This window comes from Apium graveolens, chromosome 11 (assembly GCF_009905375.1).
Source record: "Apium graveolens cultivar Ventura chromosome 11, ASM990537v1, whole genome shotgun sequence".
NCBI classification, from domain to species: domain Eukaryota; kingdom Viridiplantae; phylum Streptophyta; class Magnoliopsida; order Apiales; family Apiaceae; genus Apium; species Apium graveolens.
The window spans coordinates 160,498,377-160,515,985 of NC_133657.1; the positions used below are offsets into that span (position 1 = coordinate 160,498,377).

At 34.3% G+C, this 17,609-nt stretch overlaps 1 protein-coding gene across 1 annotated transcript; it reads left to right on the forward strand.

Annotated features, from left to right (window-relative positions):
• Nucleotides 1-13,480: 13,480 nt before the first annotated feature.
• LOC141696678 (uncharacterized) lies at nucleotides 13,481-17,554 on the forward strand. The gene is made up of 2 exons (XM_074500791.1): nucleotides 13,481-13,616; nucleotides 14,512-17,554. The coding sequence occupies exons 1-2, from the start codon at nucleotides 13,578-13,580 to the stop codon at nucleotides 15,397-15,399; spliced, it is 927 nt and encodes a 308-aa protein (XP_074356892.1). The 5' UTR covers nucleotides 13,481-13,577; the 3' UTR covers nucleotides 15,400-17,554.
• The last annotated feature ends 55 nt before the right edge of the window (nucleotides 17,555-17,609 follow it).

The window sequence follows — 17,609 nt, forward strand, 5'->3', positions numbered from 1 at the left end:
TTTAGCATTAGTAAATTATATTATGTTTTAGTTTTGATTTAGATTTAATAGTCCGGGAGTGCGGGCTGTTACAGTTGGTATCAGAGCAGGCTGTCTTTCGGAGTGTATTAGGTATGGGACTAGTACATTCCCTAGGATTCGATCTTGTGGACCATAGTTTGACCTTTGGTAGATCAGGGGGTAGATGTGTCTCGAACTTTAGGATTGTTGTGAATTTGGGGACCAAATTCTTTTTAAGGAGGGTAGTATGTAATATTCCGTAATTTTTAGAATTCGATTAATAAAAGAATAATATAATAAAAAGGATTAAAAATAGACAAGGACTAGGATTTAAAATTGAATTAGACTAATGAGCCTAAAATTTGGATCCAATTCTAATATGGATAACTTGTAGGTTAAGATATGGGGTTTTGTATCGTTATAAATACATCATATTCGTCCTCCTCGTTTTAATCATTAAAATTCGTAGGCCTTTATTCATAAAACTCAGCAGTTTTGCAAAATTCGTAGAAAATTCATCGTAAGTCAGAATTCAGTGATTCTAGACTTTTCGGAGAGATCTTTTCGTTCTCCACAACTTTTGTGTTTTGTGTTTTTCAAGATAACGTTGTTTAGAGGGTCAAAAAAGGCTAAATTCAGATCTGGTCAGATTTTGAGGTAAGTTTTCGATCGATCTTGCTAGTGTTTTTAAAATTGTGTATTATGCGTGTATATTTGATTATCAAAACTTGGGCTAAGTGATCATATATTTGATATTATTATGTGATATAGAATATGTATCGATGTATATATGTGATGTCTAGACGATAATTTGAGATCTTTGATTTGTGTCATGGTTTGTGAAAATATCGAATAAGAACTTAGGACCGCAGTCACCGGATTATAGTGACAGTTTTGTGAAAATTTAGGACCGTTATCACCGGGTTGTTATAGTTGGTATTCAGAGCAGGCTGTCTTTCGGAGTGTATTAGGTATGGGACTAGTACATTCCCTAGGATTCGATCTTGTGGACCATAGTTTGACCTTTGGTAGATCAGGGGGTAGATGTGTCTCGAACTTTAGGATTGTTGTGAATTTGGGGACCAAATTCTTTTTAAGGAGGGTAGTATGTAATATTCCGTAATTTTTTAGAATTCGATTAATAATAGAATAATAGAAAATAGTATTAAAATTTGATTAAGATTAGGATTTAAAATTTAATTAGACTAATGGGCCTAAAATTTGGATCAGATTCTAATATGGATAACTTGTAGGTTAAGAAATAGGGTTTTGTATCGTTATAAATACACCATATTCGTCTTTCTCGTTTTTTATATAAGAATTCGTAGGGCTCTTCTCAGCAAAAATCAGCAGTCTTGTAAAATTCGTAGAAAATTCATCGTAAGTCGGAATTCAGTGATTCTAGACTTTTCGGAGAGGTCTTTTCGTTATCTTCAACTTTCGTGTTTCGTGTTTTCCAATATAACGTCGTTTAGTAGGTCAAAAAGGCTATATTCAGATCTGGTCAGATTTTAAGGTAAGTTTTCGATCGATCTTACTAGTGTTTTCAAAATTGTATGTTATGCGTTTATATTTGATTATCAAAATATGGGCTAAGTGATGATATTTTTGAATGTATTATGTGTTACAAGTATACGTATTGTTGTATATATGTGGTGTGTAGACGATAATTTTGGATCTCTGATTTGTGCCATGGTTTGTGAAAATATCGAATAAGAACTTAGGACCGCAGTCACCGGATTGTAGTGACAGTTTTGTGAAAATTTAGGACCGTTATCACCGGGTTGTAGTGGTTGTGGCATAAATTATGGGTTTTGAATTATTGTTGTTTATGTGCTATGTGTATCGAATAAGAATAAGAATATGTATCAAAAGTGTTTGTTTCTTATATCGTATCATATTAATTATCGTATTTTTTTAATATGTGTATGTGTTACTTGGCCTACTAGTTGGATCGATTATTTTCTTGCTGGGCTGTATAGCTCATTCTTACAATTTCAGGTTTCGTCCGAGATTCGAGTTGTATAGCATTGGAGTTCGAGGACCTTAGTTTTGGAGTAGATTGACTTTTGGACCGTTTCCGTTAGCTGCGCTTTTGTAATAGACACCTTTGTAATAGAGATTTAGCATTAGTAAATTATATTATGTTTTAGTTTTGATTTAGATTTAATAGTCCGGGAGTGCGGGCTGTTACAGCAAGCCATGGGTGGATTTTCGTACTTCATTACTTTCATAGATGATAGATCTAGATTCGGATATGTGTATTTGATGAAACACAAGTCTGAAGCCTTTGAAAAGTTCAAAGAATATAAACATGAAGTGGAGAAACAAACCAAACACAGTATTATAACTCTTCGATCAGATCGAGGTGGTGAATACTTGAATGGAGAGTTTCTAGATTATCTCAAAGAAAATGATATAGTCTCCCAGTGGACTCCTCCATATACTCCACAGTTAAATGGGGTATCTGAAAAGAGAAATCGAACTTTGTTAGACATGGTTCGGTCCATGATGAGCTATGCAAATCTTCCAGTATTCCTATGGGGTTATGCATTGGAAACCTCAGCATATTTACTGAATAAGGTGCCTTCCAAATCTGTTCCTCAAACACCATATGCGATATGGAAAGAAAGGAAACCGAGTCTTAAACACGTTAAGATTTGGGGATGTCCAGCTTATGTCAAGAAAGTTGACCCAGATAAGCTGGAATCTCGATCCGTAAAATATAATTTTGTGGGATATCCTAAAGAGACTTTGGGGTATTACTTTTACACCGATCATCGGGTGTTTGTCTCCAGACATGCTACCTTCTTGGAAAAGGAGTTTATCCTTGAAGGAAATAGTGGGAGCAAAATTGAACTTGATGAAGTTCAAGAAGCACAAACTACTATGGATCAAGTGGAAACACCTGCTCAGACTGAACAACCTTCTGTGGAACAGCCCATTCGTAGGTCAGGGAGAGTGTCTCGCCAACCTGAGAGATATTATGGCCTTCTCATTGAGAATGACAATGAGTTGTCAATCATTGATGATGACGACCCTGTGACCTATAATGAGGCTATGAGTAGTGTTGACTCAGAGAAATGGCATAGTGCCATGAAATCCGAAATGGAATCTATGTATACCAACCAAGTATGGACTCTGGTTGAGGCGCCTGAAGGTGTTAAGCCTATGGGGTGCAAGTGGGTATACAAAAGAAAGATTGGAGCAGATGGGCAGGTGGAGACCTATAAGGCCAGGCTCGTGGCAAAAGGATTCAGTCAAAGGTAAGGGATTGACTTTGATGAAACTTTTTTGAGCCCTGTTAAAATCAATTCGGATTTTGCTTGCGATTGCTGCTTACTACGACAATGAGATTTGACAAATGGACGTGAAAACGGCCTTCCTCAATGGGAAATTTGAAGAGGAAGTGTATATGACACAGCCAGAGGGTTTTCTTTCCAAGGGAAATGAACACCTAGTGTGTAAGCTGCTGCGAACCATATATGGTTTAAAGCAAGCTTCTCGTAGATGGAACATCCGTTTTGATGAGACAATCAAAGAGTTTGGTTTTATCAAAAACATAGATGAACCATGTGTCTACAAAAAGGTTAGTGGGAGTGCGGTAACATTTCTTGTGTTGTATTGAAAGAGGAGACGTCAAGAGAGTTGACACACATAACAACGTAGCAGACCCACTCATAAAGCCACTTTCTCAAAGTCACTTTGATCGTCATAAAGACAAGATGGGTATTAGATACCAGAGTGATTGGCTTTAGTACAAGTGGGAGATTGAAAGAGATGTGTCCTAAGTCCAATCATGTATGATGATTTAGGAATAACTTTTATGTAATCTGTTTTGATTTCATTGATATTAATAAAAGACTTGTTTTGGTTTTATTGCGGGCTTTATATATTTAAGTGTTTAAATAAGATATATCATAGTTTAGAGTAAATCTTTTTATGGATTATGATGAGATCATAATAATGAGACCTAAAAGATGATAACTCTAAACTTAAATATTTCTTGGTCGTAGGATTACTAACTGGTAATTAGTAATCCGCAAAGATCGGTACATACTATGCTTGCTTCATTATGAAGGATGTCTGTTCTCATAGACATTTGTGTGGTGACACTATAGCTAGTATGTAGGTGCTTATTATAGAATAAGTTCACTGAACATGACTCACACAGCTGAACAACTGATGGAGTTCACTCACGTGTCAACAGTTGTTCACATAGTGATAGTTGTACAAGTATCCTTAGACTTGAGGTCATCATAGTCATCTTGTGTACACTGAACTATGCTTTGGTTTAGTTCTTAGTCTCCAGGGACAATTATAAGGGCTCTACTGGGTATAGGAATTTGTACACGAAGATAGTGTATGATCAATAAAGGATCTACCCCTTCCAGTGAAGGAAGAGAATTTTCAATGTTGATCCACTTATGCTAGTTCAGGAATCTCTGGCCAGAGTGAATGAAATTAGAAAGGAGTTTCTAATTTACATTAAATAGAACTAAGCATAGTGAATGGGAAAGCAAATGATTAAATAAGATAGATTTGACACAAGTTCCATGCCTTGTATTTAATCATGACATTGCAGGGTAGAAGGAATTGATTGTACGGTAACTACTCACTGAATAGGTTCTTGGTATTCTAAGCAGTGAATTCGTATTATCCGGATAGTCGCGATATGTTGAGAAGTATCCCTCACGATGTAGAATAAATATGATTAATTTATTAATTAATCATATTTAATGAATTAGAGAATTTATATAAATAATGATAAAATAGTTTTATTATTATTTATTTCTACTACCGGCTTAATATTGAACCTACGGGGTCACACCATAAAAGAGAATGATTTAATGGTGGAGGAATTAATTAATAATGGCTGGTAATTATTTATTTGTGAAATAAATAATTAATTAGCAGATTTAATAATTGATTAAATGAGATTTAATTAATTCTTAATATTATTAATTAAGAATTTAATTTTGGAAATTAAATGAAGTGAGAGAATTATTTTTCTAAAGTGTTTAGAAAAGGGATTAATGATTAAAAGGTGTTTTAATTATTAGTTAATTGGTTAATAAGAATAATCAATTAAAGGGTTAATAATAATAATAATTTATGGAAAATTTTCAGCTGAAAATTTTGCCTATAAATATACTATTATAAACCCTATTTGCCTCAACCCAAATAAAAAACCCTAATTCTAAAGTAGAAATAGAGGGAGGCAACTAATTTTCTCAACCTCTTCCTCCTCCATTACATTGATCTCTTGGTGGATACCGGTGGAGTGCTTCACACTTGAGGAGCAGCTGCTAGGGATCTCCGCTCATCGTTCTTGGATCGCTATTAAAGACCTCCATCTTTCCATTAACGTAAAGCTTCTTAAGGTAAACATACTAAACTACGAATTAAATATTATTTTTCGCATGGATCCTGCGGAGGGTTTCGGTTTTTTTTAAGATTTAAATTTACGTTTTCATTGCGTTTATGTGCTAAAAATCCTTCCATCTAAAGCCAAGACAAGATCACAATCTGAGATTAATCCCAAGACAAAGGGAAAGAAAAAATTGATGAACCAACCAAGCCACTGGAGATGAAAATTCCTCAAATTCTGATAAAGTCAGTGTGCAAAATGGTTCAAGTTACTGATGATAATCTTGCTGAAGATAAAGATGTTCAAACTCTGAAAAGAAAGAAGATTTCTAAAGAATCAAAGACAACCTCTGACAAGGCTCAAGTTGTTCAGAGTGAAGAACTGCAAGCTACAACAAAAACAACAAGTTATGATAAAGTCATCAAGTCAACCTCTGACAGTGCTCAAGTTGATTTAGACAAAATTGAAGTAGCTGATAAAAAGAAACTTCTGTGGAAAAATATCAAACCATCAGATCCAAAGAAAAGCCAATTGTTGTCTACTTTCATGACTATTGGGTTAAATGCTAGAGAACCAAGAGACTGGGCTGGACTAGGTTCTGATGAAGCTAAGATCAAAACAGAAGTTGAAGTTGCTACTATAGATCCATTTCTATTGACTGACAGACCGCTTGAAGATGTTACACAGAAATATCTTGATAAGGTTATCTCTGTTCAAGTGGTACTGGATGCTCATGACAAGCACAATGTCAAGGAAAATCTGATTTTATTTCTTGAAGATGAAGGACATATCAGATGTCAGAATCAGATTTGCTAAACAAATCACTGAAAGAACTTCAATTCTTTCATTACCTTTTAGAGGTAAAGTCTGATATTACCAGGAGATGGTCAAACTTTATATTGAATACCATCAAAGATAAAGCTAGAATTTCTATTTCAAGAGTTACATAATTCATTCCTAGTATTGTTGAAGATGATGGAAATGAAATTTCAACGAAGAAGAATTCTGCTAAGCTTGAAGTGATTCTGAAAGGGATAATGAAGATTCTTCTCATCCTAGGGTAATAAGACTGAATGATGGTTTAGAAAGAAACCATATCTCTGCTTTAAGGACTGCAATCTACCAGATTGGAAGTCAGAATGAAGAGATGAAGCAAGCCAAGACTACACTCTCTCAAGTCCTGAGAATTAAAGAAGAAAAGCTAATATCAAGCTTTGTCAAGAATCATTATGGATTCAGATTGACTCAGTGAGATTGGTAAAAGCTACAAGAACTGTAAGTTATAGTTAGTTATCTAGTTAAACTCTTATTTGCATTTGTACTTAAATGTTTTTGACATCATCAAATCTATTAACTTGTATATTTTGCATAATTTACAAGTTGGGGGAGATTGTTAGATATATTTGAGATGTCATGTCTAATATGTTTCATGTTTAGTTTTCAGATCTTAATAAATAGGACATATCAGGACTTACTGAAATCAGGACTTACTGGAAGTCAGAACTTAATATCAGAACTTAAGGTCATATCAATGTAATATCCCGTAATTTTTTAGAATTCGATTAATAAAAGAATAATAGAATAAAAAGAATTAAAATTAGATAATGACTAGGATTTAAAATTGAATTAGACTAATGGACCTAAAATTTGTATCAGATTCTAATATGGATAACTTGTAGATTAAGATATAGGGTTTTGTATCGTTATAAATACATCCTATTCATTTTCCTCGTTTTTAATATCAAAATTCGTAGGGGCTTTTCTTCATAAATCAGCAATCTTGTAAAACTCGTAGAAAATTCATCGTAAGTCAGAATTCAGTGACTCTAGATTTTTCGGAAAGATCTTTTCGTTCTCTACAACTTTCATGTTTCGTGTTTTTTAAGATAACGTCGTATAGAGGGTCAAAAAGGCTCAATAAGGATCTGATCAGAATTGGAGTCATGGAGAAGATCGAGATTTTAGATGTTTCATTTTAGATGGGTTGCTAAGGATTGATTGTGTATTCTAATGTGAATTATCTATTTGCGTGATTGAGGCAAGTAACTTTCGTTGCTCTGTATTATTTGTTGCTTACGTGTTCTGTAAGTGATTATTCGTTGTTCCGTATATTTTGAAACTTGAATTATCTGTTTGATTACGCAAGTGAATCTTTATTGCTCCGTAGTATTGTGTAATGTATCTTATATTGTTTGATTCATGTGCTCAAATATTTGTTTTGATTGTCATATGTATGAAATTAATATGTGATTGTTAAGAAACGAATTCAAAGAAATCCCCAGTCTTAATCACGTATAAGAATTAGAATCCGATCACTGGACAGTGTGATACTTAAAACTTAGAACTAGTTTGTGCACGTTTCGGAACACATCGATACCTTGTCAAGCTTTGGTTGCACTTGACGAGGGACGTGAACTAGCTCCCCATCGAATAAGAATTAGAACCCGGTCACTTGGGAAGTGTGGCATAAAGTATAAGATGCCGGTCACTGGTAAAGTGTGGCATAAGGTGTGATTTAGGACAGTGGGACTAAAGATAAAAATTTGTTATTAAGATTTATTGATTGATTAAGAATTTTGATTATGTGGATTATATAATATGTTTGATTATGATTATTGATTATATCGTGTGCATTTTTGTTCACCTTGTTATCGAATATATGTATAATTTTGTGTGATCTGTGTTATGTGTCAAGCATGTTTAAATTCTGTTTTCGAAAAAGATTTAAAATATTATTTTGAGTCGTCAAACGGTAGTTGCTTGCTGGGCTTCGCCGCTCATTCTTTTAATATTTCAGGTTTCGTCTAAAAGACTCAAGTTGGTTAGTATTGGAGTTCGAGGACCTTAGAATTGGAGTAGATTGACTTTTGGACTTCGCTTTTAGCTGCGCGTTTGTAATAGATTTTTGTATTAGTAAATTGTATTTTATTTTAGTTTTAGTTTAGAATTAATGGTCCGGAAGTGCGGGCTGTTTAAGTACGGGAAGACTTTCATATAAGGAAGGAAGTTGATTTACAGTAGAAGATCGAGACTAAATAAAAGAAGATATGCATGGAAAGAGTTAAAAGACTGGAAGACTTGTAGAAGATATCTGATTGATATACTTTAGGAGACATAATTATATTTCATATCAATTAGAAGTTATCTTGTAACTGTGTACTATATAAACACAAACTTTGGGTTTACACTATATGTGTTATCATTATCGAGAAGATTATACATTGTAACCTAGCAGCTCTTAGTGATATTTGTTCATCACTGAGAGAGAACAGTTCCATTATAACAAAGTTTATCTTATTGAATATATCTGTTTATTGTTACTTGTGTTTAAATTCGATTTGATTGTATTAAATACTGTATTTAACCCCCTTCTACAGTTTTGTGTGACCTAACATATTACAACGGTGTATATTTTTCAATTCAGTCTTAAAATAGAAGAAACTGGAGATGAAACCAGAGATGCTAAGGGATTTAACCTGGCGATATCCATCATTCTATCAGAACTTGCATATATTATTTCGATTGTTACGTGTTCGACACAAGTTTTTTTTGGAAATTATATTAGTATTTTTGCCTACAAATATTGTAGTATTTTAATTGAAAACACTTACATGAATCTTCATTACAGTTGTTCAAAAGAACTCTGAGTGGAAGGTTTTTTTTGTTAATGCAATGCATAAAAATCTCACAAAAGTATTATATAATATTAAAGAAAATCTTTGTTTGTTGATGGAGGATTTATCCAGATATTCCACTAGATGAAATATTGAAAATAAAATGGTGAAAAACCTTCGAGAGTAAGGTACATGACAATCAATGTTATGATGTGTTCTCTTCAAATGCATGTACCATTGTGAATGATATTTCTTACAAAGTTAAAGTAAAGGGCACAGTGGTCAATAACTTGTATCACATGTCAAACTCGGTTGACTGTGAAGTGACAATGTCATCTACAGCCCAATGTCGCTGGCTATCTCCAAAGTATCTATATCAGATCAATTCACCTTGTGGCACAATATGTTGGGTCATGCCCCTGCATCAAAGATAAGTCTCACTGACTGCATCAAACATTATGCTCATGAAAATACTAAAGTTTGCATAATCTGCCCAATGGAAAAATTTACGAAACTTCCATTTTCATTTTTCAGTAAGTGATTCATATGCTGTAAAGGCCTTTGAGCTGATACACACATATATTTTGGGCCCCTACAGGATGTGTACCAGAAAAAAGTTCTCACAATTGTAAACGACTACACGAGAATGACCTGGATATATCTTTTACAATGCAAATTAGAGTATTTGAAGTCCCGGGAAAGATTCAGTATTTGTGTGCGGAATTAATTCGAAGTCACAATACAAATTATGAGGTCTGATAACATTTTTGAGTTAATAAATGCAACATGTAAAGCATTTTTTCAAATACACAAGATCATTCATCAGATCTCGTGCAACTATAGACCTCAACAAAACGCTCGTGTGGAGAGAAATCACATGCACATGTTGGAAGTAGCAAGTGCTCTCATGTTTCAGTCATGGTTATCTCTGTCATCCTGGGATGAATTAGTCCTCACGGCTACCTACATCATTAACTGGTTGCCTTCTTCTCTCCTTGAGAATAAATGTCTGTATGAGTTGTTGCATAACAAATATGTTGACTACAATGAGTTGAGGACCTTTGGATGCCTACCGTTTGCTGTGAATCCTATTCATAGCAGTGCAAATTGCTTGCTAGAGAAGCGCCGTGTTCTTTCTTGGGTTACCCCTCTACTAAAAAAGGATATAGACTCATTGATCTCAAAACCATGAAGTCATTCGTCTCGAGAGATGTGACATTCAATGAAAGCATCTGCCCCTTGAACTAAGCTACACCAAAGCCATATATGTTGCATTTTCCAACAACAATGTCAATGCCTGCTCTAACACCTCCATCATATGTTGATGATGTGATTTTTCCCGGGCCCATAATTGAAAATGATATGGACTTGTTGAATGATCCGTTATCGTCTAATTAAAAAGAGATTTCTTAGCCTAATAATATAAATAGTGCAACCACTCAAAGAGAAACAACTGCACCTAAAAGGTCAACTCGAGCTCATAAACTACCAGCTTTGATGGAATCTTTTTTCTCTAAACCGTTTTCAACCTCGTCTGCAAACATGGTGGCAGTTACAAATCATCCAATAGATTGTGTCTTGAATTATTTTTTTCCCTCTCTGACTTCACATACATAACTAGTGAATTTTAATCAAGCAGTTTATAATGGAAATTGGGTAATGGCTATTGAAGTTGAGTTGGAGGTAATGGAAGCCAATGATTGGGATATTATCACTCTAACTCATGATTATAAAAAGGACATCATGTGTAAATGGCTATATAAAATGAAGTTTCCTCCAGATGGAAAGGTGGAAAGATACAAGTCACAGCTAGTCATTTGAGATGTCAACAAGTTTATGGTATGGACTATGAGCACACAGTTGCTCCCGTGGCCAAAATGACTATGGTTCGAGCATTGTTAGCTGTTTCAGCCCTTCAAAACTGGAGTGTAATGCAGATGGACTTGATAAATCATTTTTACATAAAAAGTTATATGAGACAGTGTATATGAAATTTCCAAAAGAGTATATTCATCCTAGAAACAAGATCAATCTGAATCACGGGGAGAAAACTGCAGCATTTGGGATGGTATGTAGACTAAAAATATCCTCTATGTCCACCGTAAAGCACCGAGAAACTAGTTCAATAAAGTCTCTTCAATCCTAAAAGATTTAGACTTCACTCAGTCCTTGTCTGATTATAGTTTGTTTACACGTACCACTGCAGCGTCCATTACTCTTGTTCTTGTGTATGTCAATGACTTATTACTTGCATGCAATAATCTGGTCAAAATTAAGAATTTAAAAATAATGTTATCTGCAACTTTCAATATGAAGGACTTGGGAGATGTTAAGTACTTTCTTGGACTAGAGATTGATCGATCATCGGTTGAATTCTTTGTTTCACAAAAGAAATATGCTTTGGACCTCATTCGTGAATTTTAACCTGACACTGCACCTCCACTTCAACTTTCTATGTGTATTCATCTTCGCCTAACAGCTACTAGTGGTGATGTAGTAATTTTTTGCAAGACTTACATCCATACCAGCGTATCATTGAAAAAATAATATACCTCACAGTTACTCGACCTGACATCTCATACTCAATTCATATACTGACCCAATTTATGCAACATCCCAGCACTCTTCATCTGAATGTTGCAAAAAAATTCTTACGGTATTTTAACTTCAATCCAGGGTAAGGCATTCTCTTATCTTCCTCTTCAGCAGTTGAGATGAAGGCATATTGTGATAGCGACTGAGCTACATGTCCTATATCTCGTCGATCAACCACAGGGTTCTACATGCTGCTTGGATCATCACCCATCTCTTGAAAAATCAAAAAGTAGTATGTTGTTGCTCGATCGACTGCTAAGGTAGAATACCATTCCATGGCTTTGGTATTGTATTAGATCACTTGGATGAAAGATCTTTCTCAAAGACATGGGACTGCAGAACCTTCCTCCCACCATATAGCACTGTGATAATCAAGCTGTCATCGCCATTACAGCCAACCCCCGTATTACACGAGAGGACCAAATATGTTGAATTTAATTATCATTTTATTCGTGACAAAATCAACTTGGGCACAATCATCACTAAATATGTCCGAACACAAACTCAGATTACAGACGTCTTGACCAAAGTTTTGTCTACTAAACATTATTATTATCTGTCGGGCAAGCTTGAAGCTTCAAGTGAACTCCCTCCTGACATGAGGGGAGTATTAGTAGAACCGAGTCACCTCAGTCAACTTTGATCACGTATCTATGTTATGTTTAATTTATTTCCTCGTGTTACAGTAAATATTTTGATGTGTAATAAGTTCAAGGACATTTTAGACTTCCTTGTTATTTTGTTAGAGTCATGGGAGTACTATTTTTTATGAAGTTACAAGGTGACAAACACGAGGGTGGATACACGACTATTAGTCTTTATCTGAGAGATATGAATTGGTTTTTATCCTCCGTAATGGTATCAGAGGTGCTAATGTTAAAAAACGTAACAATTAATTTTTAACATTTTTCGTTTTTAAAAAAAATTAGTAGAGGATAATAAACATTGGATACCATAAAATAATTTCATTAGATTCTTTATATATAAAAAGCGTAATGAACTTTTTATCCAAAATTTTGGTCATGTACCGCCAAAACAATTTTACCCATTGATAAAATATAATTAAAAATCAGACGGTTAAGATTATATTTTATTAGAATAATTATATTTCTAATACAATCATGAATAGAAAATGATTATATTATATTAATACTATTCAACACCAATTACGATACAATGTCCAAATACAATTCAGAATGGAATATGATTAGAATTTTAATCAATCATAAATATAAAACGATTACATTGTTCTACTACTATTAAAATACGAAAATATGATAATATCATACAATGCTACAATAATAAATAGATAATGATTAGATATCAATATACACATATTTGTTGCAATAATATTTAAAACAAACTATCAAAAATGGAAACAATATTACAACAACGTCAAATATAACGATATATATATATATGTACATTAAATTTTTTTAATTTTTTAGAATATAAAAGATAAATTTTAAAAAGAACGTGCATCGAACGGGTTATAAACTAATATAAATAATAAAAATATTAGTAAAATAAACACATATCATATTGAATTCAATTTTAATATTTTAGCAAATTCCTTAAGATAAACATATATTTTATATGATTTTTTTTATGAGTCATGAATGATGTGTCAATACCGTATTACCCACACAATATTAACAGATAAATGAGTGATCTCGTTACATGTATGGTAAGGGGACAGAGCGCTGGAAGAATGGAAGGCGGTTATATAATAATTTTAATATTTAATATTCACAACAGAATGAGAAAAGGGGTTACAATTTACTTATGTAAAGAATTCTAAAGCTGTAATAGATTCCATATTTAATTTTGTGAATTTTCTTGTGGATCTTTGTGTGAAAGCTATTTACTCCCTGTCTTTATAAAATTAAAAATCTTTCTATCTTTGAATATGTATATAAATTTATCTTCTCACCATCAAACTCCTCCCTCCTAATTCATATATCCCCTTCTACGCCCTGTGCTTTAAAAAACTAAAAATGGAGGAAATGGCTTCTTTATGGCAATTTCATCAAGAGGTATGTCACCTAGTTTTGCTTCATTTTTTGTAGTTTGGATGTATCATTTTATATGATTTTACTACTTGTTTACAATGTAAACTTACACAGTAGTTTTGTTTTTTAATCTTCTTCTCTTAGTTGGGTTCTTAAAATATTCTATTAAGTTCATTGAATTGTTACCTGTTAATTTTAATACATACTTACATCAACTCATCTTTTATATACCAATCAACTTGTTTTACAAGTTCTCATCACTTGTTTTGTTTCTGTATGTGTGCATGGAGATATATACTTCATGCTATGGCATAGAAAATCCTAGAGTATTGAGTTAAGTCTTTGTTTTTCACCTATATATTTCTTATGTTTGACATGAAATTATCATTTTGGAATAGCCAATGCCTTAAGTTAACAACTTTGGCGGGAATCCGGTGAAGCTTTTCATTGTTTTGGCACAAAGAATACTGTAATGTTCTTTTGTGTTTAAAATGTCATGATTTGACTTGAATGTTTTTGGTCCAGATGGGTCCATATTTGTTTTTTTTTTCCCTAAGTTACATAATTCTCGATGCATTAGATTTTAAGCGTATACGACAGATTTTACGACAGAGGAAGTTGGAATTTAAACTCATGAATTGTGTTGTAGTGAGGGTTTTGTGGAGGGGCGAAAATTTGTATTCGTGCCCCTCGAAACTTTTTCCTCTTAATTTTGATAAAATTTTAGTTACAGGGTCCAGTTCGGTCATGACTTAAATACTGCCCTCTTAGCTTCATGCTTTTGTTTTCTTTTATTACACTTGATTTTGTTTTGCTTATACATTTTAGATCCAGAGAGGCAGAAATATACATGAAATGCTGATGGTTATTTGATTAATATACATCTCGAATGTATATACTTATCTACATGAATTTGCAGAGTTATGATGAATTGAGGCAAAAGATTATCTACACAACTTTTGAATTAAATGAAGAAAAGAGAAAGAGCAAGGACAATGTGAAGCAGTTGATGCAACTTTGGAAGATGGCTGTAGAAGAAAGAGATGAAGCTAGAGATCAACTTAATAAGCTACTCAACAAGCTTATGATTCCTTCAACAATACCAAGAACTGAAATGTTGTCAACCATACCTCAACTCTCCACTGAAAATCCCCTTCTGAAGCCCTCAAGAGCTAACTCGAGCATAATTGAACCCCGCAATTTCTCTGATCAACTATGCAGTTTCCATTCTCAAAGTTCTTCTCCAACTGAATCGTTTTTTGACTCGGTGACATCTCCTGATTTGTCAAAGATTAACAATCATTACATCGCTGATTCAAGTAATAACATGGCATTCATGAATCAGCAGCCATTTGTTCAAGACTACAATGGAGTTTTGAAAGTTGATGAGGCTTCTTTGATAATTGACAATCTTGTAAAAGACAAAACTCTGCCTCAGAAAGGCAATCTCTTGCAAGCTGTACTAGAAGCAGGGCAACTTCTCCAGACATTTCATGCGGCTGGACCACTTCCAAAGTGGCGAAATCCACCACCTCTTCAGTCTTTTCATATTCCTCCACCGTCCATCAAAGGTTGTGATATTATAAATGTTGGTGTGGAGGCAAGTGAAAACTCCAGTCATGAACCTTCACTAAAGAACTTACAATCATATGCTGGTACATCTCGCGGGACTTCTCAAATGATTTCAACGTCTGTGATGAGTTATCGAACTGGGGTTTCAAGTGCATGTGCTAGGAATGGAAGCTTCGTTACATCTGCAGGAAAAGTTAACAATTTTGTGGCTGGCAAGAGACAGAGGTTCCACTGAGATCGTATTATGTATAAAATAGTTGGATTTTGATGGTTAAAGATACTGCTTTGGGCTTTGAAAGACTTTTAGGTATTTAGTTGAATTTTTTGGTTCCAGACTTCCCAGTTCCTCTAGCTTAGAAATCTCTTTTGGGGTATTCGCACTAAACATGTGTGCTCTAAATGAAAGAGAATGGATATATTTCCATTTTTTTTAACTCGTAACAGGAGTAAAATACCATTGGTGGCTGAGATGATATTTTCATCGAATTGGTGACTCGACTTAGGGATATGCATTAAGCCGAGCGGACTACCAGCCTTTTCCTATCATGGCTGCCGTTAAATCTTTCATAGTCTAATCACCGAAATACATATTTCTCCGTCAATCAACTAAAGCACCACCTAAAGTCCGGCCACCAAAATGCATTTTACTATTTCATTCATATGCATAAGCAGGTGAACCAACTACCTGATATGATAACATATAGATTTTGTTGATTTCTATACAAACCAAAAATAAAGCGCAGGAGCTTTTTGGATTACACAACAGAGGAAATAGCTACTTTGCTTCCTTCATGTGTGTGTGTGTGTGTGAGAGAGAGAGAGAGAGAGAGAGATGCTACACTATATGGATTCAGTTTTCTTGGATCTACTGACCGTCCCGTTTGTGGCATTTTGCAGTTATAAATGGAGGGCATCTTTTATCATCACAAGTGCCGGGACGATCAGCTGAATTCTACCTTCATCTTTCTGTTTTGCACTTTTCAAGTCTAGTGTTATTTGATTTCGTACTTTTCTATTTTATTACTTCTAATTAAGTTGTTTAACATAGGTCTCGAAAACTCAGAGGATCCAGTTTCTTCATTTTTAATTAAAGATAATAGAGCACATTCCATTTTGCACGATTTAATCTTTAAAACCATCACCAATTACATATGTTGTTTTCAAGTGCACCTTGATTTCATCGACGCCAAAGTCTCCATGCTCGAACAAAACTACCAACTTGGAGCTTCAAAATTCGTCTCAGCAAGATCTAGGCTCATAGCTTCAAGACCTGTTCCAGCAAGAGCTATATTAGTTGAAAACTTTTTCGGCCAAGTAAGACGTGTTTTATTTGCAGAGAAGTTCATAGCATGCCTCAGAGTCCAGCCCCATCTCCAAGCTCGGAACATCCTTCTAGTTGGAATTTGTTAGTGATAGCTCTGGTATGTGCTTTCTGCACCGTATTTCTCATTTTAAGTTTCCACCGCTTAGTGCATCATCACTGCTGTGCATTTCGATCAACAACCTTGTCCAGAAACCAAGTTCGAAGAAGGAGAAGATTGCATGAAGACAACCTTGACTATCCATCTCTCCAATTCCATAGTGAAGGACTTGATTCCTATATTGCACGCTCCCTTCCCATTGTCCAGTACAGAAAGAAGAATGAAAAAGATGATTTACCTGGAACTGGTACAGATTGTGCAGTTTGTTTGGGTGAGTTTGAAGAAGGTGATTGGATAAAACATCTTACAAACTGCTCTCATTTCTTCCACGTGGCCTGCATTGACATCTAGTTTCAAACTCACTCGAGCTGCCCCCTCTGCAGAGCCCACATCTTTGATATTGAGTGTGCATATACTTTGCAAGCAACTTTGACTATGGAAGACTTCAGTGAAGAACAACCATCGCCTCTCCGGCAAAATCATTCACATAATCTGGAGAGAGATCATTAAAGGTTCAAGCATATCATCAACAGTTACTGTAATTTCAATAGATCATCAAACTATATAGGGAGGGAAACTGTAGTTACTAATTACCAGTGATCATATACCAAATTGATACAAGCGGTGAAAGATAAATCATCTTAACGAGAAGCTGGTGGATATCGCAAGCTATAAATACATTATCACTAAGAATGAAAATGTACATCATAAACATGCAAAAAACTTGTATCAAACAACAAGCACTACCAGAAGTAAAGTAGATGGATGAATCCAACCCAAATTTATTATGAATTTAGAAATATACGAACATCATCCAAAAGTAAAGGCACCGCAAAATTTAAGTAATTCATTTCATTTATTACTTTGAAGTCTTTACTACTTTTTAATCAGACCAATAAAAATTTACAGTTGAATGTACAAATATATACCCAAAAAAAACCTATTATTAATACAAAAGAAGCCAAAAAAACATAAAATACTATTTACTCCAAATCGTCATCTCTGACCCCATATGAAGAAACTG